This window comes from Xyrauchen texanus, chromosome 3 (genome assembly GCF_025860055.1).
Source record: "Xyrauchen texanus isolate HMW12.3.18 chromosome 3, RBS_HiC_50CHRs, whole genome shotgun sequence".
NCBI classification, from domain to species: Eukaryota; Metazoa; Chordata; class Actinopteri; order Cypriniformes; family Catostomidae; genus Xyrauchen; species Xyrauchen texanus.
Genome location: NC_068278.1, coordinates 35,764,082 through 35,785,338, shown reverse-complemented (window position 1 = coordinate 35,785,338; position 21,257 = coordinate 35,764,082). Strand labels below are relative to the sequence as shown.

General features: G+C 37.6%; 1 protein-coding gene across 1 annotated transcript; it reads left to right on the top strand.

Moving 5' to 3' along the window:
- Window positions 1-20,829, top strand: lmo4a (LIM domain only 4a). Its single transcript, XM_052104328.1, has 5 exons — window positions 1-327; window positions 6,992-7,237; window positions 13,843-13,939; window positions 15,864-16,022; window positions 19,311-20,829. The coding sequence occupies exons 2-5, from the start codon at window positions 6,999-7,001 to the stop codon at window positions 19,317-19,319; spliced, it is 504 nt and encodes a 167-aa protein (XP_051960288.1). The 5' UTR covers window positions 1-327; window positions 6,992-6,998; the 3' UTR covers window positions 19,320-20,829.
- Window positions 20,830-21,257: the final 428 nt, after the last annotated feature.

Here is a 21,257-nt window from a genome sequence, read left to right as displayed (position 1 = left end):
TTCGAGCGTAAACTGATCCCAGAAGTTGCTCATAAGAGGTTTTAGGCAATAAGTGATATAACTATAACCACTATTACGTAAGGAAGATCATGTGCAATAGCTAACACACTAACATGAATTTGTCAGTAGTGACGGAACGCTAACAAGTGGAACAATTTTGAAGTTTCTTGGAACACGCGACACTCGGATTATTAAAAACGGAGTTTCTGCAAAGATTTTGGGTGGACGAATAAAGACAGACCACCTCTCTCTTTTTAATACCGCGCAATAACTTTGAGAGTGCTTTCACAACGTTTTGACCTGTGTTCATACTCCATACAAATAACGGTGAGTAAAAAAAAAAATCTATTAAACTTTAAATAGCTAACATCATTGTTAATTATTTTACAGTACGGTTGGAGTGTTCTGTTATTATGATACTTTGCCCCTCCGTCAAGTCAGTATTAAATTCTTGCCTGCTCATTTTAACAGATTTAATTGGCCTCTTGCATGTTTAAACACGCATCTCACAACGTTAGCTCCTATAACATGCCATTTCGTTGCCCTTTATCACCCCTCCTTAGTTATTTGTGAATTAGCAGACGTTTTAGTATGCTATTACAGTTCACTTACCAACAGTACCACGGAGAAACCAGAGATTTGGTAGGTGCATCAGCGGCGGGCACAAGGGTGATAGTTCATGCCAATCGCCCTTTGTGCCTGGTGTTTTTAGTTTTTGTTTTCCAGTCCAGTCAGAAACACTACACGGCTACCCCACAATTTCGTCTTTTACGAAAGTATTATACCAGAGACAAACTTTGCATTTGTGTGTCTTGGCAACCACTATAGTAACTCTGACTTGATGTATGTAGGCTACCTCAAAACCTAGAGCTGTCTATAAGGGACCGGTTGCACTTGCGATAAAAGAAGCTAGACGCATCGTAACGAATAGACCGTGTCTCGAGACACGTTTTGTAACTGTTGAATTTTTTTTTATTTAATATGACGCGACGTTTAAAAAAACGCGGCGCTCCAGCGCGATACGGGGCGCTACGGTCAAAGACGTCCGTCTTGCGCGTTTATGTAGATGTAATGTAAAAAACAACAGCGCAGACGGACGCAAATACGCGTTCTGTGTGAACGCCCCCTTAGACTGTTGCTCTGATTGGAATGCACCCATTATGCCCAAAAAATGCAGCACGCGCCCACGATTCCCCCAAATGCTAGGTAGGCAGAACTTTATTTTCTGAGACAGCCTTGCAGTGTGTTGCCATTGGAGCTGAGAATCGTGCACAATGGGGAGTTGTGCGCGGAGTGTTAATTAAAAAGAGACCCGTTTTAATAAAACTGCGAAGCGTGTAATATGGCCCCTGCGCGTATTATTAAAAGAGAAGGATGTACTGCTAATCTGCGGTGGTGACAACCAGGGCTTGGTCATTTGCTCACTGGACTTGCTACTATTTTTAGACGCTGTGAACCATGATGTTATGCTCATTTATTTTAATTACCAGTGACTCACTCTATTTATTGGTTCCTTTAACCGACGTTTTATGAGATTAAGAATTAACACTTCCATTATGAGTTAATTTATAATAATACATTGAAATGATATAGGCTACATCGTTCTCACTTTAGTGTCAGAGACGAAGTTTATATGATGAGTGATGCCCACGAGGTTAGATCCCTCTCCAGACGACCTACAAAAGGAAAAGTTGAAGCACACAATCATAAAACAGAATAGTGTGTACTTAAGTCTACAACTTTAGCCTTAGTTGATGATATGTGATTTGTCTCTCGGTGTAAAGCCATCATTTTCTCCGTCAAGCCGACACCAATCCATCAGTCTGCGCTCGGACAGCGACGGTATTGTGTTTCTCTTCATTAGCTTCTGTTTTTGCCTCTTATTTAATCAATCAGTCCTTTAGTCGAGTGGAACTGAACGAACCCCCTATCTGACCTTTCTGATGACAGCATTTAAATAACGAGACAGAGAAGAGAAGAATTTGGTCTGTTTCCAGAGTTGATTCTCACCTCAAACAACAGTACTTGGTGGAATAGTTTTCTGTGTATTATTAAAGTTAGGGGAAGTGGCTTTAATTTGTGATTTAAAGACTTACAAAACACCAGCTTTCTAGATTAATTTATGTTTTAGTAATCTAATGCAGTCCTATTAATCTTAAAAACGTTTTTACTAAATAAAACTAAATACAAATGTAAACTTATTTACAAAATATTTACTAAATAAGTTTGGGGTATAACTTGCAGACCTCTAGGAAAGTTAACCCGAAATGAAAATTCTCTCATCATTTACTCTCCTCATGCCTTCCCAGATGTGTATGACTTTCTTCTGCTGAACACAAAGGATTTTAGAAGAATATTTCAGCTTTTAAGGTCCATGCAATGCAAGTGAATTGTGGCCAGAACTTTGAAGTTTCAAAAAGCACAGAAAGGCATAAAATTAATCCATAAGAGTCCAGTGGTTAAATCCATATCTTCAGAAACGATGTAATAAGTGTGGGTGAGAATTAGATCAATATTTAAGTCTTTTTTTACTTTAAATTGTCCTTCCTGTCCAGTATGTGTCAATATGCACAAAGAATGTGAATTGCCAAAAACAAAAAGAATACCATGAAAGATGTCTGTTTCTCAATCCACAGCTATCATATCACTTTACAAGATATGGATTTAAACACTGGAGTCATATGGATTACTTTTATGCTGCCATAATGTGCATTTCTGACCTTCAAAGTTCTGGTCACTATTCACTTGCATTGTATGGACCTAAAGAGCTGAGATATTCTTCTAAAATGTTTTTTTTTGTGTGTTCAGAAGAAGAAAGAAAGTCATACACATCTGAGATGGCATGTGGTTGAGTAAATGATGAGAGAATTTTCTTTTTTGGGTGAACTATTTCTTGAAATCTGTCAAAACAAATGAGTCTGTAGAGCTATTATGGTATTCTCCACTCATTTACCGCACTGCCAGAAAGTGCATCTACAAGAATGTTAACATGTACCAAGATCTTTGATATATCATCCCATAAATCTGCACAAATTTACATATAAATAAACTATTTTCACAGGTTTGCCTGTTTTAAATTAATAGCAACATTTAAACAAACTTTGCACTCCCCTTACAGTATGAATGCCATATTCTGCTTGCCTCCTAAATCAGGAATTTGCCAAATACAATGCAAACTGCCAAAGATATAGTCCTATAGCTTCACAAACTTCTGCTTCCTTATGATAAGACACTACGCTAGGCCTCATAGCTTTAAAAAGATTTGCCTGACGTTTTCAGCAAAGGATTAACTTACCTAAGTTATTAGAGGGATAATGTAATTGTTCTGTATTGAAACAGCCAAGCCTCTAAGCGTGTGATATTCCCCCAGGGTCCCATTCCGAAGCATTGTCTTTCTCACTCTCGGGTCTGCAGCAAAGGATGATTAAAAAATGGGGGATTTGCATTTTCATAAAATTAACTGTAGTAAAGTTATTTGGCAACCTGCTTTAGAATGGTGCTTCTGCAGTTGTGCGCGAATGACAATGTATGGTGCTTGTTACCGGTGTCAGTTATGGAGGGAAAGGTCCTGAGGCAAAATCTGTTTGTGTAGGAGCACTGAATAATTTTATTTTTTTTACTCTGGTTTATAATCTTGTACAGCTGGTCCCTGTGCATTTAATAAGATATCAGGCTCATAGTTTGTAAAAGACATAAAATATGCCCAACTCTGACACAACAATGAAAAGAAGGGGTGTAGAAAATTGGTTTAAAGTGGTGGCTGGCAAAATCTCTAATAAGAATTCAGGCATGTAGGTTCATGTCAGTTTTGGGATCCTCAAAGTGTCACCTGGTTATGGAGGAAATGTTTGCGCAGCTCTCAGTGCGTTGTTTTAGACCTGTTTGGCCAGTTTTGTCAGGTAAGGTGAGGGAGTGCAAACCACATGCATGTGAAAGATCTCTTGCTAAAGGAAATGTGTTTCTTCATTTTTTTTTCCAAACCGAGAGGCCATAATTCATCTTGACCAGATTATTGCAGATTGCTAATACTTATCTTTAGAATTTGTTCCCATTTAACAAAGAAAACATACTGAGGAGATGCATGTTAAAAGGTGTTATATATATATATATATTTATAGAGGCAATTGTGTACTGCAGAATTTGTGTGAAGGGTTCTTCACTAATTCAGCATTTTTTGTTCTCTGTGTCATGCAAATTTTAACAGTTTGTAGTTGTGTTAATCTGTCTATATATCTGATTGCACCATTCATGCTCCTGTTTGTGGGGAAAGCACATGGCTGGCTGGAATCTTATGTCTGGTACAAGGCAGATAAGACAGCATGAGGAAAGCATTCCCACTTTGGGAATTTGGAGCATGGCACAAAAAGCCTTCCTGTTGCTTTCTGCCCCTCCACTGACCCCTGATCAACCCTACCAATCAACAAGGCTCAGTTGTGACCTTTAACCTAGCCTCTGTCTCCAGGCTGCTGCTGACTGACCTCTGCTTCAGAACAACATAGAGAGGAAATAACAAGTGATATGGCCTCAGCCAGATGTCCAAAGCCATGCTCCCCTCTTCCTCATGCTGCTGCCTCTCCAGAAGGAGAAAACTGCCCCGTCTGGTCCTCACAGGATTTAGCTGAGGTCTCTAAATGCAGCAGAGAAGCTAGTCTTGTGTCTTTTCAGAAAACAATGCAGAGATACAAAATTATTTTTAGAAATAAGATGTGCAAGCTTTTCCCAATGTGCAAATATACAGTGCTTTGAACATAAGTATTAGCCTATGCCTTGAGTCTGAAGGATATTTGCTTTGTTGGATGGTCTGACTTTCTCAAACTACTGTCCTTGTGCTTATTTTTGCTCATTTTAAATTAGTCAGACTAAAACTGTAGAAGTGTTTGTGTGGTGAGGATGTTCGATGGCTAGACTGAATTCATTCTTCTGGAACTGTATAAGGCTGTTTATTGAGACTGGAAATGTCCCACTTGCTTGCAGGGAAATGGCTGGTGAACAGTAATGCACCAAGCGAATACATTCAACAGAGAAAGCATTGTTGAACTAAAACATCACACAGGGAATGAAAATTCAATGTTGCACTTTGATTTGGAATACATCTTTAAAAGTGGTTTGTATTGTGATTGGGTTCTTGTGTAGGTTGAAAGCTGCATACTGCAAATCATACTACCTACAATCTAGGAAATATAATAAAAGAAAACAATCTTGGAAAAGTAATTGGAGTGCCACTTTTGAGTTATTTTTGTTTACATGGTACAGTGAGACCGGTATCAGCATGAGCTGGGGTAAACCAAGGTCATGTAAAATCTCACACAGATAAGGTTAGCTGATTATTGATTAGTGCATGTATTTGGAGATGCCATATAGATATAACCCCTGTTCTTGGATCAGCATTCCCACTTTGAAATAACACACGTAAGGGAACCGACCATAGTTTTTGTCTTTATGGTTCCAGTTGCAGCCATTTAAGAGCTGTAGTGCCTCTAGCTGGGCTTGATCTACACTCATATTTGCAATGAAAGTTCTGGTAATGAGCTGTAGATATAAACTGATTAAATTAAGACAGATACAAAAATATAAAGTAGACAGCATAATTTCCATATTGCCTACAGCATGTGTTTTATTGTAGTTCCATGACATAACAAAGTGAAAAAATAATTATTTTGTTTGCATGTTGAACTTTTTTTAAACTATTTTCTGGAGGTACTCCAGATTAAAGTGCATTTAATAAGAATGAAATTAAATAATATTACCTTTTTTAGTAATCTCAGGTCATAATCTATATGGCCTAAATTAGGTTTCTTGATGACATAATGAAACAACATGGAGGGTCCTATTTTAAGAGCGCTATGCCTTAAGCACAATGCTATGCGATACATCATATGCGCAAAGTCAGTGGGCATGACCATAAGGTTTTGATATTTTCGGGCAAGCATACGCTAAGTCTAGGCACAAGTGGGTGCACATTACAGCATTAATGGGTTTGGTCCAGTGTAATTTAATTCAGAGGTTCTTCTCCGGTTATTGCACTGTCTGCGACCTATTACATAATTAGTTCCCTGTCATGCAATGTTGATATAAATGGAGACAGCCCATTCATAAGAATGTGGTAGTGTAATGGGCTGTATGCAATATCTCCTGCTCTGTTTGTCACCTGTGCTGCTCTTGGCCTCTCTGGGTCTGTTGGCTCTCATCCTGTTTTTAGTAATGTGTATTTGTTATTCGTTTCTCTGTTTAATGTTTTATGTTTCATTTACGTACAGCATCTTTGAGCTTTGGAAAGGCACTATAGAAAATAAACCTATTATTATAATAATGATTATTACTGTATTATTATTACTAATCAGTAAATGAATAGCCTATTAAAAGTGATTGATAGCTCTTTGATATCATCTGCTGGTGGAATCCACAAGCTGCAAATGCAGGAACTCATTTTAGACTTTGCACCGATATTAGACGTGGTTCTCAAACATCTTAGCATGATGACCTATTTCTCAGGGAAATAGCAAATTGCACTTTAGCCCACTTTATTAACAAACATGTAAAATACACCCACAGTTTGTGGCCATACACACACTGATAGTGCAATCACTACCACCCATTTGCGCTGGCAGGAAAATTGCGCTTAGAATTAGCGTTCCCACAAAAATTGGATAAGATGTAGTTCATGGTCGCTTACCTAGCTTGGTCATGAAAATTGAGCCCAAAATATATTAAGTGTATTTGACATGTCTGTTTCTTCTCCTTTTCCTCCACTGAAAAAAATCCTATAATAGGGGAAAATGTCTCTTAAACCTCCACAGTTGCTTACAATGTAAAATATTTCTGTCCTATTATATTGCTGTATTTTCCTAGGACTATAAGAATGTAATGTATCTAGGTGATTTGTTTGAAGTAGTGTTGAGGAACATTTGTAATGGCTGATTCGTAGAACTATGCCCCTGGATAACAACGTCCTGATATACTGATTTACGAGCTTCTCCGATCTTCCCCGCAGCCAGGCGATGGTGAACAGCCGTGTGGAATCCACCTCTGTTGCGGTAACGGGAGGTAGTGGCGGAGTGGTGCGCTCCTGTGCAGGCTGCAGATGTCGGATCATGGACCGCTTCCTGCTCTTCTCTATGGAACGATACTGGCACACGCACTGCCTCAAGTGCTCCTGCTGCCAGGCCCAGCTGGGAGAGATCGGCAGCACCTGCTTCAGCAAAGGAGGCATGATCCTCTGCAGGAACGATTACATCAGGTACATAAAAAGAGGGATGGTCGAGGATGTAGAGGGACTAAGGCAGAGATCATGAATTAGAGCAACATTTTATTTTTAACAGATATTTTTTTAAAACAAATACAGCAATATGTTATGCATTATGCATCAAAAGTTAATAATGGTGGTCTTAGTCACAGTACCAGTCATTGTGCGTTAAACAAAGGACACAATAATATCTGTATTTGACTGGAAACAAATTGATACATTGTTATTGTTTCCTGAACTAGATAATTGGCTAAATTAAGTGATTTTTACCAAGTTTCATATAATTTGACAAATCCTTTTTCTTTTCCAAATGTAGTATTGCATTAAATTGTGGTTTCAATTAAGGTTAAAGGGATAATTCACCCAAAAGGGAAATTTCTGTCATAATTTACTCACCCTTAATTTATTTCCAAACCTGTTTGACTTTATTTATTCTGTGGAAGACAAAAACAGATGGAAAGGCAGAATGGTAGCTTTAGTCACCATTCACTTTTAATGCATCTTTTTTTTTTTTTGTACAATGAAAGTGAGTAAATTATGAAAATTTTTATCTTTAGATATTTAGAATAACTGCCATTGCCTTGTTTTAAAATAATTTGTGTTTGTCTTTATTTGGCCGAAGTTATTTCATAAATCATAAATGAACCAAATGCGTTCATTCCTCCATTTGTGTAAATATTTTCGCATGAAATTAGATGATAGAATAGTTACTGGGCTGAAATAGCTTATTTGACATGTTCTGTAGAATGTCATATGTCATACTAACATTAGACATTCCAATGAAACACATTCAAATTCATGTTGCTATGTGAACAGTTAGAGAACAAGAAAAGTACACTGATCATGACAGAAAGTGTGTGGGTGCATGTAACATGGCATCTGGTGCAGCCATATTCCTCAAAGACTCCCCACAATTCTTTCATGTGTTGTACACTGCTGGAGACTCAAGCCCTGTATTTGAGGGCTATTTCAATCAGGCTGTTACAAGTACTGTTTAACCACATAGCTGGTGATCAAAATAGAACTCTGTTCAGAAATGTCATTTTGTCTTAAATTTTGACCAGTCTGCAAATAAACCATAACCTCCTTATTTTGCAAACCCAAAAATCTTCAAAAGTTTATTTGTATTGCGGTTTTTACTGGGATCTATGATTGCTTATATGCCTGTTTGATTGAATTTGGCCTCTATTCTCTTGTATATTTTGAGCTGACTGCTCCAGAGGTGAAGAGATTAGATTTGTTTATAATCGCAAAGGTTTTGAAATTGACCTCAGCGTTTTTGGATATGTGCTGTGGTGTTTCAGTCCGTGCCAGCATGGCATTGTTGCCTGTTAGATCCACACTGGTCTGTTTGGACCTCAACCAAGAATGTCTGACTTTTTGGCATCACCACGCAGTAGTTTTTTTTTCTCGCCGTGATTGCTGTGAAAGTGCCAGGAATAACCAACCGTTCACAAAACAAACAATTTAAACAGACCCAAACACACCCCTAAATCATGGAGAAACTGTGCAGTCCTGCTATTGTATTTTAAACACCCATTATTGTTACTGAAATATTATCATAGTTAACAAAGCACTAATACAAGATAATGTACAGTGGTGAGTTTATGCCAGCTGACAAGATTATAACAGTGTATTGTTTATTTGTTTTTACTTTTACGTTTGTGTAAATGCTTTAAATGTTTTTTCTATCTGGGAAAGGTCAAGCAAAATTTGATTGGCACACATACATTTTTGCACATTAATACAGTGATTTAGAATTGCAATGAAACACCTTTGCTGTCCTTGCCAGCTTATATAATGTGTGTAATTTTATCAAGTGTATAATGAGATAAAATGAATAACTCTTTAAGTCTGTAATTCAGCAAATGTATCAAATATAAAGGGTGGTCTTATGGACATTTTCTTTAAGAGTGCATCTAAGGTGTATTCAATCTGCAGTGTATTAAATATGTATAATACAGCTAATCAAAAGGGCAGTACGAAAAGACTCAGCATGGAGCCTGAGGTCTGATAAAAGCAAGTTGAATTAAATAGGGAGAACAGGGCTCCTTTCTGCTGTCTCTTATTAAATTACTGTTTGGATTAAGATCAAAAATTCATTACTGTGAGCATTTAGAGCTGGGACAGTGATAGTGGAGGAGAAGTGGTTGGGAAAGAGCGAGAGAAGTGGAATGAGAAGAAAGTGAGGTGGTGAGAATTAGCTGCCAAACTGGTCTGGTTACTGTCACAATAAAGACCCCAGAGAGGGAGCAGAAGAAAGGTTTCCTACTTAAACATGACTGTGATAAGGTGGCCCTAGGTGTTCTGAATGAAAACAAGTTTTTTGTGTGTATTAGTGTGTGAGTGGCATGTATGTTTGTTGCATTTTGTTAATTCACATTGTGTGTATGTGTGTTCTGTTTTGCATCTGGGTTTTATCTCTATACAACCGAGTGCCATTGTGTGCATGTAGATGCATTTTTTTTCTTCCATCTCATCAAGAGCAGGACTTGAACTCATTTGAGTGTTCTCCAAAAATTGCCCATAACAACCTCGAGCTCAAGCAGCAGAGCAATCAAGTGCTCCCTAATTAGGAGCCAAGGATGGATCAGAGGCTCCTAAAGCCACCCCCCACCCATTGCCACCAATTACACTGCCACTCCAGATTAGCTGATAGACTGCAGTCAAGGTACTAGGACTGCAGTCAAAGTACCGAATGGCAGGGCTTTGGCCATGTTGAGTCTATGCATACACTGCAATAAACTAGAGCTTTAACTTCAGGCTAAGGGCTATGGACATAAATGAATTTATTTGTGTATAGAATGTATGGTTTTTACAGTAGAGCTACAGCGGGGTTAGTCATCTTTCTAATGGGTTTTTCCACTACACAGTACAACTTGACTCAGCTTTTTGGGGGTTTTCCCACTGTGGATAGTACCTGATACTACAGATCACTGATTGGTCAGAGAGAATCGTCACTACCAGCATCACTGGATTTTTGACACGGTACATCAACCCGCTAGTTTTAAAGTTAGCTACAGCAATAGCAGTATCATTTGTTCACGTGACTTTCGAATTGTAAAAAGAAATGTCTGTAAGCAATGCCTGTAAGATGCAGTCAGATTTGTAAGAGATGGAAAACAGCAGGAGAGCAAGAGCAGAGAAGAGATGTCTTAAACCAGGGGTGCCCAATACGTCGATCGCGATCTACCAGTCGTTCACGATCTACCAGTCGATCGCAAAGGCAATGCTGGTAGATCACACAAAATTTTAATGTACTTTCGTTCAATTTTAATAAAAATAAATATAATGTCTTTCCTTTTTTTAGTTTCTGTCTGACTTGCACTTGACGAGTAAATATTGACCAGGCGAGGTTTTGTTTATTCAGTTGCCATGACAACTAGGTTTGCGCATACGCGCCTTCCAAGGACTTCTGAGAACAGAGTGCGAAATTGCGATGCTACTGCCTATTTGGCAAAACTGAATGGAATCAGACAGTTTTGCCTAATCCGGGCAGTAGCGTCACAATTTCGCGCTCTGTTTCAGAAGTCCTTGGAAGGCGCGTATGCTCAAACCTAGTTGTCATGACAACTGAATAAACAAAACCTCCTGGTCAATAGTTACTCGTCATCAGAATAAGGTAAATGTCCTGGCTATTGTAATCTATTGTGCTGTAGGCCTAGGTGTTTTGGGTTTTGTGTTAAAACTGAATGATATCAATATTGAACATTATTATATATATTTTTTTATTAATTAGAAGATGAATTCCATGTAGGGATACATGCAATAGTCCCAACAAGCATTTTCTTATTTTAAATGAAACTGTGTTTTTTTTAGTTGGTAGATCTTATTGAGTTGGTCATTTAAAAGTAGATCATTACACAAAAAAGTGTGGGCACCCGTCTTAAACGCTACCTTCATCTGTAGTCATCAGCATTTTGCTTGTTGATACCTTTGCATGATCATACATGTGCTTCCAATAAACAATGCCATTTGAAACTATTATGTATGGAATTTTCTAAAACTAATTTAAACTAGCAATTCAATCAACGCTGTGATTCGTAGGATAGTACTATGTACACGTGACGAACATAAAGTTCACTTCTAGTCTTGAGGTAAAATAAAAACATCTTTATTAGTACATAATACAAACAGGGAAGCCTTTAAAAGGTGCAAACAAGGTAAGCAGTGCAAAAAGGCCAGCAAAACATTTAAAACACTGAACAGTAAGACTAGCGAACTATATACAAAATACAATGTCCAGTAATATATATATATATATATATATATATATATATATATATATATAAATACAGGTGAAACTCGAAAAATTTGAATATCGTGCAAAAGTTCATTAATTTCAGTAATTCAACTTAAAAGGTGAAACTAATATATTATATAGACTCATTACAAGCAAAGTAAGATATTTCAAGCCTTTATTTGATATAATTTTGATGATTATGGCTTACAGCTTATAAAAACCCCAAATTCAGAATCTCAGAAAATTAGAATATTCAATTAAAAAAAAAGGATTTTAAATACAGAAATGTCGGCCCTCTGAAAAGTATAATCATGCATATGTACTCAGTACTTGGTTTGGGCCCCTTTTGCATTAATTACTGCCTCAATGTGGCGTGGCATGGATGCTATCAGCCTGTGGCACTGCTGAGGTGTTATGGAAGACCAAGATGCTTCAATAGCGGCCTTCAGCTCTTCTGCATTGTTTGGTCTCATGTCTCTCATCTTTCTCTTAGTAATGCCCCATAGATTCTCTATGGGGTTCAGGTCAGGCGAGTTTGCTGGCCAATCAAGCACAGTAATACCATGGTCATTGAACCAGGTTTTGGTACTTTTGGCAGTGTGGGCAGGTGCCAAGTCCTGCTGGAAAATGAAGTCAGCATCTCCATAAAGCTTGTCTGCTGAAGGAAGCATGAAGTGCTCTAAAATGTCCCGGTAGATGGCTGCATTGACTCTGGACTTAATAAAGCACAGTGGACCAACACCAGCCGATGACATGGCTCCCCAAACCAACACAGACTGTGGAAACTTCGGACTTCAAGCATCTTGGATTGTGTGCCTCTCCATTCTTCCTCCAGACTCTGGGACCTTGGTTTCCAAATGAGATGCAAAATTTGCTCTCATCAGAAAAGAGGACTTTGGACCACTGAGCAACAGACCAGTTCTTTTTTTCTTTAGCCCAGGTAAGACGTTTGACATTTGAAGCCCATGTCCAGGACCCGTCTGTGTGTGGTGGCTCTTGATGCAGTAACTCCAGCCTCAGTCCACTCCTTGTGAAGCTCCCCCACACATTTGAATGGCCTTTTCCTGACAATCCTCTCCAGGCTACGGTCATCCCTGCTGCTTGTGCACCTTTTTCTTCCACACTTTTCCCTTCCACTTAACTTTCTATTAATGTGCTTTGATACAGCACTTTGAGAACATCCAACTTCTTTTGCAATTACCTTTTGAGGCTTTCCCTCCTTGTGGAGGGTGTCAATGATGGTTTTCTGCCCAGCTGTCAGGTCAGCAGTCTTCCCCATGATTGTGAATTCAACTGAACCAGACTGAGAGACCATTTAAAGGCTCAGGAACCCTTTGCAGGTGTTTAGCTGATTAGAGTGTGACACTTTGAGCCTACAATACTGAACCTTTTCACAATATTCTAATTTTCTGAGATTCTGAATTTGGGGTTTTCATAAGCTGTAAGCCATAATCATTAAAATTATATCAAATAAAGGCTTGAAATATCTTACTTTGCTTGTAATGAGTCTATATAATATATTAGTTTCACCTTTTAAGTTGAATTACTGAAATTAATGAACTTTTGCACGATATTCTAATTTTTCGAGTTTCACCTGTATATATATAAATATATAGCCACTGTGCACTTTATTAGGAACACTATGATCCTAATAAAGTGCCTGATGTGGTCTTCTGCTGTTGTAGCCCATATGCCTCAAGTTTCGAAGTGTTGAAAGTGTTCTTTCATTATAATATGCGATTCTGCTCACTACAATTGTACAGAGTGGTTATCTGAGATACCGTAGCCTTTCTGTCAGCTCAGTCCAATCTGGCCATTCTCCGTTGACTTCTCTAATCAACAAGGCATTTCCGTCCACAGAACTGCCCATCACTGGAGGTTTTTGTCATCCTTCTGTGTAAACTCTAGAGACTGTTTTGTGTGAAAATCCCAGTAGATCAGCAGTTACAGAAATACTCAAACCAGCCCATCTGGCACCAACACTCATGCGTTCTCTCTTCTTCTTCTTGAAATCACGGAGCTCACATTTTTTTTCACATTCTGATGGTTTATATGAAGATTAACAGAAGCTCATGACCCGCATGACTTTATGCATTGCACTGCAGCCACATGATTGGTTGATTAAATAATCACATACATAAGTAGATGTACAGGTGTTCCTAAAATGTGCTCAGTGAGTGTACATGATAATCATGGAATGCAAAATATTTTGATCCTTTAATTTCTTGTGGACTTGTTTAATTTTAACTTGTTTAATATTGAATGTTGCCTTACTGATGACTAACCATTTTTTTAATATTTGTATTGTACCATTGTTGAACATATTTTACCATTAATTTTTCTCCCCTTTGTGCAGATTGTTTGGTCACAGTGGTGCCTGCAGTGCATGTGGACAGTCGATCCCTGCCAGTGAGATGGTGATGAGGGCCCAGGGTAATGTCTACCATTTAAAGGTGAACCATAGTCTGTTCTCAGAAAATGTTCATACATTTTCATTATTTTTCAAAGAAAATGGGGATATTCACACTTTTTAATTACATGGGTTTTATATATTCAGTGTTAACAAACAACTAAATCTGGGAAAACAAGCAAAATAAAGAAATTACCATAATAAATGTGTGCAGAAATCTGTAATACCAAAACAAGAATACACAACAATAATAAAATATTAACCAAAAATTTCAACACAATTTAATTTTATGCAATTCAGTGATGCACCCTGTTTATTGTATTTGACTAACACTAATTTATCATACACTCAGAATCTCAGTCTCAAGTTGCAATTTTGTAAATGTAAATATTGGAATACTTGTGACTAAATTCAGACATTTCTGAACAGATTAAACTGCGTCCTCGTCACTTTTTGTTTTGCAATAGATTATCTGGCAAGAATAGAATAGTTGTTACTATGTGTCTAGCAAAAGGCTGGTAGGAATTGCTTTTTTTTTAGGGTGAAGATATTACATTAGTAGTGCATTAGTAGGATTGGGTGCTCAAGAAAGAAATGCATCTTTAGATGTTTCTTTAAGTAGTTAGAGAATCAACTGCTTGGGTGGAGTTCAGAAGGTTTTAATTACATGCGAGGACAGTGGAAGTGAAAAACAGAGAAAGTGATTTTGTGCCACACGGTGCTGCTCATATGCCGATTGCAAGTCTGGAGGGCACATAGACTTGAAGTAATAAGTGTTGATAGGGGGATGTTAAACCAGTGGCTGTTCTGTATGCGAGCATCAATGCCTTGAACTTTATGCAAGTTAAAAACCAAATGGGCCACCGCGTTCTGGATCAATTGCAGAGGTTTCATTTTACATGCAGGAAGTTCTGTCAGAAGAGCACTGCAGTAGTCAGTCTAGATATGAAAAGAGCTTGGACAAGAATTTGTGTAGCATGCTTGGGTTGGAAAGTTCTGATCTTCCTAATGTTGTAAATTTTTCATAGCAATGATAGGATAAGCCTTGTGCCTGAATGACAGATCCCAGAGATGTATTATATTAAAAGTCTCTTAAGACCGGAAAGTTCTTAAAACAATGACCCGTTGGCAACATTACACCCATAACTCCAACATGAGAATTAGAGACACTATTTCACTAAAATGCTTTAGAAGAGAAGTCAAAGATTATTTAAGTCAATGTAAGTTTTTACTCAAGTGTATTTGTGTTCACTTTTTTGTTCAAATGGCAACATCTGTGAAGCCCTGAACCTCTTTTTGGGGAAATTTGTTTAATTTTGAATTGTTTCAGTTAATGTTTTGCATTTGCTTGAACATGGGTAGCAGGATATTCTCAAGAGCAGCCTGAACCAAAACTCATCAACTAACTGTTTTCCCAACTGCTCCACCCATTCCTCCTTAATTATAGTGGTGTAGGTGTCATCCAGCCTTAATAGTATTTGATTGAAAAAGGAAACCATTCACTGATTAAGCTGAGTGGATCTATTCAGTTTCCCAAGTGGTCCATGCTTGCATAAGTTTTCAAAATTGGGTAACTGCATCCTGACAAAAATGTCTAATTTGTGAGTATCTGAAGAAATGTGAGCTTGGAGTGTAATAGGCTTTTCAAACAATGCAGATTTACCATACATGTAAGTTTCTTTGCCTCTGTCTTTCCTCTTTTTCTCAAAATAGGGAAAGCTCATCATTTACAGCAGTTTGAAGAGTCGTCTTTACATAATGCTGTTATGTAAAAAATGTTTTTGCATATTGGTGGTTTTAAGTAGTTATATGTACATTTGCTCTGCAATTTCAGTCTATTTAATAGGCTAATAATATTTAGTTGTAGGCAGAAACATTTACTTCTTTGTATTAAATATGACTCCAGAATTTCAGCTAAATAACTTCAGCTCTCTTAGTTTAATGAATGGTCCTGCTCTTCTCCACAGTGTTTCACTTGTGCCACATGTCGAAATCGCTTGGTGCCCGGTGACCGATTTCACTATGTCAATGGCACCATCTTCTGTGAGCATGACCGACCAGGAGGAGGATTGCTCAGTAGTCACCTGACCCCGCTGCAGGGCAACACCCTCCTACCTGACCAGAAGGTACAACAGGGCAACATTAACACACATAAATCAATAAAGAAAACTTACAAAGACATATGGAAACCTGCTGACAAATATTATTACATTTAATGCAGTGCACAGATCTTTAAAAGCCTGTTTTAACAATTCAGAGTGTGGATTTACATCTAAACCACCATTGGTAATCTTTGACCCTTTCCAATATTTCATATATTTGTCTAATTATTTATGACAACATATATTTAGCATGGTGACAAAAGTGGTGATAAACCAAGAAATGTTTACATTGTCCTCTGTTGAAATGTGATATGAGATGTGTAACTCCCTCAAAATAAATATTTTTGGAAAATTAACTATTGGGAATGATTACGTTCTGGTTCTAAAGTATAAAATAAACATTTAAGATATTGTTTTCCCTTCGTTGTGTAATAATTCATGCAGCATAGGGTTAAATCAGCAACTTAAATGAAAACTAGCTAAAATCTTTTCTCAGTTGTTTTTAAAAAAAATAAAATTATTGGTAGAAAAAGATACCAGATTATGAAAAACGAATTGAGATGTTATGTGCTGTACACATTTCTCGTGTGGCAAGTTTGCATTACCGCATTAGAGACAATAATCAAAAATTTGTACCGATAGTCTAGAGGTGGGTAGAGTAGCCAAAAACTGTACTCAAGTAAAAGTATAATTACTTTAAAATAATAATTACTCAAGTAGAAGTAAAAGTACTAACATAAATAATTACTTGAATAAGAGTAAGAAAGTATCCTATTAAAAGAGTACTCGAGTAGTGAGTTACTCAATACTTTCTCAAATGACATAATAGACATTTACTCCCCTTTATTCTATTACATAATACACATTACACATGTACTACAGAATTATTATTATTATTATTCATGTAAATTCTGTCATCATTCACCATCATGTTGTTCCAAACCTGTATGACTTTCTTTCTTCCATGCAGCACAATAAGGAGATATTAGACAGAATGTTTGTCACTATATATATATATATATATATATATATATATATATATATAAAATTAAAAATATTCTGATAATTAAAATGCTTTACATTCTTGTGGCAGAAGAGTTAAACATTGATAAGACAATACAAAAAGCAGTTTTAGAATACTATTGTTAGTATTGTTTACTAACATATTATTGAACATAAGTCAATCATTGGCATACAGTTCACAGCAATCCATTTCACAAGTGACTTTGTCAGTCAGTTGGAGATTTATTATGAGGGCTTGTTTAAGGGCCTGTCAATTTACACCTGCATCAGACATGCTTGTGTAGCGTCTCGGGTGCGTTGTGTCATAAACATAAAATTTTTAGGTCACTGTGTCAAGTTAAATATAGTTTATTTCTTAGAACACATCTTGAGATCTCTTAGTTCGAATTTGCACTCCATCAAGTGTTTTGAACGCAAGAACGTAACACATGTCTGTGTTGTTCTGCTGCTCAAGGGTGTTTTTCTTCACTGTATAAACTGCGCATTGCCACACAGCTGAATATTCACTTACTGCCCTCTGGAGTAAACAGGTGGTACTACAAGCTTGCATTTCTCAGGAATCTTGCATATGATGGTCCGGGGCATTGTGATTAATGGCGTAAATGTTTTTAACGCGTTATTTTTAGTCAAATTAATCGCACTGAATTAACGCGTTAAATCGACAGCCCTAGTGTGTATATACAGGTGCTGGTCATATAATTAGAATATCATCAAAAAGTTGATTTATTTCAGTAATTCCATATTTCAGAATATTACTTAAGGCCAATACAAAAAAAGGATTTTTAGAAATGTTGGCCAACTGACAAGTATGAACATGAAAAGTATGAGCATGTACAGCACTCAATACTTAGTTGGGGCTCCTTTTGCCTGAATTACTGCAGCAATGCGGCGTGGAGTCGATCAGTCTGTGGCACTGCTCGGGTGTTATGAGATCCCAGGTTGCTCTGATAGTGGCCTTCAGCTCTTCTGCATTGTTGGGTCTGGCGTATCGCATCTTCCTCTTCACAATACCTCATAGATTTTCTATAGGGTTGAGGTCAGACGAGTTTGCTGGCCAATTAAGGACAGGGATACCGTGGTCCTTAAACCAGGTACTGGTAGCTTTGGCACTGTGTACAGGTGCCAAGTCCTGTTGGAAAATAAAATCTGCATCTCCATAAAGTTGGTCAGCAGCAGGAAGCATGAAGTGCTCTAAAACTTCCTGGTAGACGACAGTGGACCAACACCAGGAGATGACATGGCACCCCAAACCATCACTGACTGTGGAAACTTTACACTGGACTTCAAGCAACGTGGATTCTGTGCCTCTCCTCTCTTCCTCCAGACTCTGGGACCTTGATTTCCAAAGGAAATGCAAAATTTACTTTCATCAGAGAACATAACTTTGGACCACTCAGCAGCAGTCCAGTCGAGACACATCTGACGCTGTGTCTTGTTCAAGAGTGGCTTGACACAAGGAATGTGACAGCTGAAACCCATGTCTTGCATACGTCTGTGCGTGGTGGTTCTTGAAGCACTGACTCCAGCTGCAGTCCACTCTTTGTGAATCTCCCCCACATTTTTGAATGGGTTTTGTTTCACAATCCTCTCCAGGGTGCGGTTATCCCTATTGCTTGTACAAGTTTTTCTACCACATCTTTTCCTTCCCTTCGCCTCTCTATTAATGTGCTTGGACACAGAGCTCTGTGAACAGCCAGCCTCTTTAGCAATGACCGTTTGTGTCTTGCCCTCCTTGTGCAAGGTGTCAATGGTCGTCTTTTGGACAACTGTCAAGTCAGCAGTCTTCCCCATGATTGTGTAGCCTACAGAACTAGACTGAGTGACCATTTAAAGGCCTTTACAGGTGTTTTGAGTTAATTAGCTGATTAGAGTGTGGCACCCGGTGTCTTCAATATTGAACCTTTTCACAATATTCAAATTTTCTGAGATACTGATTTTGGGGTTTTTCATTAGTTGTCAGTTATAATCATCAAAATTAAAAGGAATGAAGACTTGAAATATATCAGTCTGTGTGGAATTAATGTATACATTATCCAAGTTTCACTTTTTGAATGGAATTACTGAAATAAATCAACTTTTTGACGATATTCTAATTATATGACCAGCACCTGTATATATACTTTTAAAATTTTTCTAAAAGTACATTTTTCCCCAAAAAGTTACTCAAGTAAATGTGACTGAGTAAATGTAATGCGTTACTACCCACCTCTGATCATGTCTACCACTATATCACCCACCGCTACTTCCTAGTAAGAAATCAAACTCATATGTTTGTTTCTTTCTACACAGGTTTGCTGAGGAAACATGGATTTTTAATTTGCAGCGTGCCTTCTTTTTGTCTTTGTCCTCTCATGGAACCCTGCCTCTCACCTTCCCTCCATTCTCTTATTGTGAAAGTTCACCCACACCCAAGATCTTCCACTCCACTTTGTGCATCAAGTCACCACAGAGCTACGCAAGTACTACGAGTCACTTGCGAGACAATCACCCCTAACATGGGAAACATAATTAAGTTGACGAATGACACAGAAGTTGAAAATGACCATATGCACACATTTGTGGCCTGTCTGGTTATGGCTGGGACTGCCTGGCCTGAAAGCCTAAGACTCATTAATGATCAGTTCTTTAAAGCTGGGGTGATGCTCATTGTTTTTTATTCCCCCTTTGAGAAATTACTCAAGAAAGTTATGGACGTTACCTAACACTATTGACTGGAGGTCTATGGATGTTTTTTGTATGTTAGGATGATGATAAATATTATTTCTTTCACACATAAAGGAAAACCATAGTTCAAGTGACTGTTAAAACAACCCCCACATTGAGCATATGATTGTTCAGGGTTTGTACAAGTGGTGGTTTTCTTTTGTTTACAGGCCAATTTTTGCTTTAAGTGTAAGTTTATTCTCTTTTTGTTTTTAAAGTTGTGGTGTCTTTGGTGCCTAAATCATTTTATGCCCAGTTTTCCCTCCTTTGTCAGATACTTCCTATTAGCATATAATTATACACATGAACCATACAGATATGTGAACATGTATTGTTTTGTCTACTCAAGGTCATGACGTATGAAGTGCTCTTATTGAAAGAGCCATAGTCTGTAGAAGAAACAGCATGTATTTTTGTTTTCCTCAATTATTTGGTAGATTAAATTATATATCTGTATGCATATTCTATTATAGAGACTGGTATTCAGTGTCTGTCAAGACTTTGGCATATAAGATGGAAGAGAGGGGGAGGAGGAGAGTAAAATTGTATATATTTCTTAAATGTGTTGTTGTATCGTGTTAAATGGTTGATCTGTTTCCTTGCACCCATTGTTTAAATCGAGGAACATTCAAAATGATATAAGAAATCTGTAAAAGTAATTAAATAACTATAACCATCACAAATACATTCTCAATATCTATACAGCAGTGTACATCAACATTTTATGGTTTTGGCTTGTCATGTTTTTGTGTGTTGGACACTCACTGGCAGCTAGCAGCTTACAAATACTCCAAGGCCAAACAAGGTTCATTACCCTCCAGATTTCAACACAAACTCTTGCACCTGCATCATTACAAAGTATTTAGAGGCATTTGGGCTGGGATTTCTATTTCTCCTGTCTTTATTTCAATCTGTGGTTCTTGCTAAGGGGAGGTCTCCTGCATCATTCTTAATTGCATAGCAAAAACTAATGATGTATTCCAACCTTTTTTTTTTTTTTTGCCTGGTCCCTTCTCTCAAGATTTCATATCTTCGGATCTGATTTGCTGAGCTTTGAGAAGTTTTCTCATCATGGCCTTTCAGTAATTGCTTTTTGGGATTTAACCCCCCATATCTTGTTTATTTAATTAGCTAATTAAACCCATACCTTTTTTTTTTTTTTTAACTACATCTGGCCTGCAACCACAAGGTGTTCATTTTCAATTTACTTTTACGATTAATAAATATATATGTGTATATTTCCCCTTGTGTTTCTTCTTAGAAAAATGTAAGCCAAGCATACCTCATTATGGCTGTTTTGGTGTGTGTGCATGGGTATATGTGGGTGGGCAGGGGGTGTAAAGCCTGCTGTAGCTTTTCAATTTAAAGGATTCTGTGTGTTTGTAGGATCTCAAAAGTCTGGAATGTAGATCTCTGAGAAAACTGTGTGTATGTATAGTGCTACAGGGTTCCACCAAGATTTAATTCAGAGACCACACAAATTGAGAACATTTCTATTTTGAACTTCCAACTAGTGGTGAGATAACAGACCAG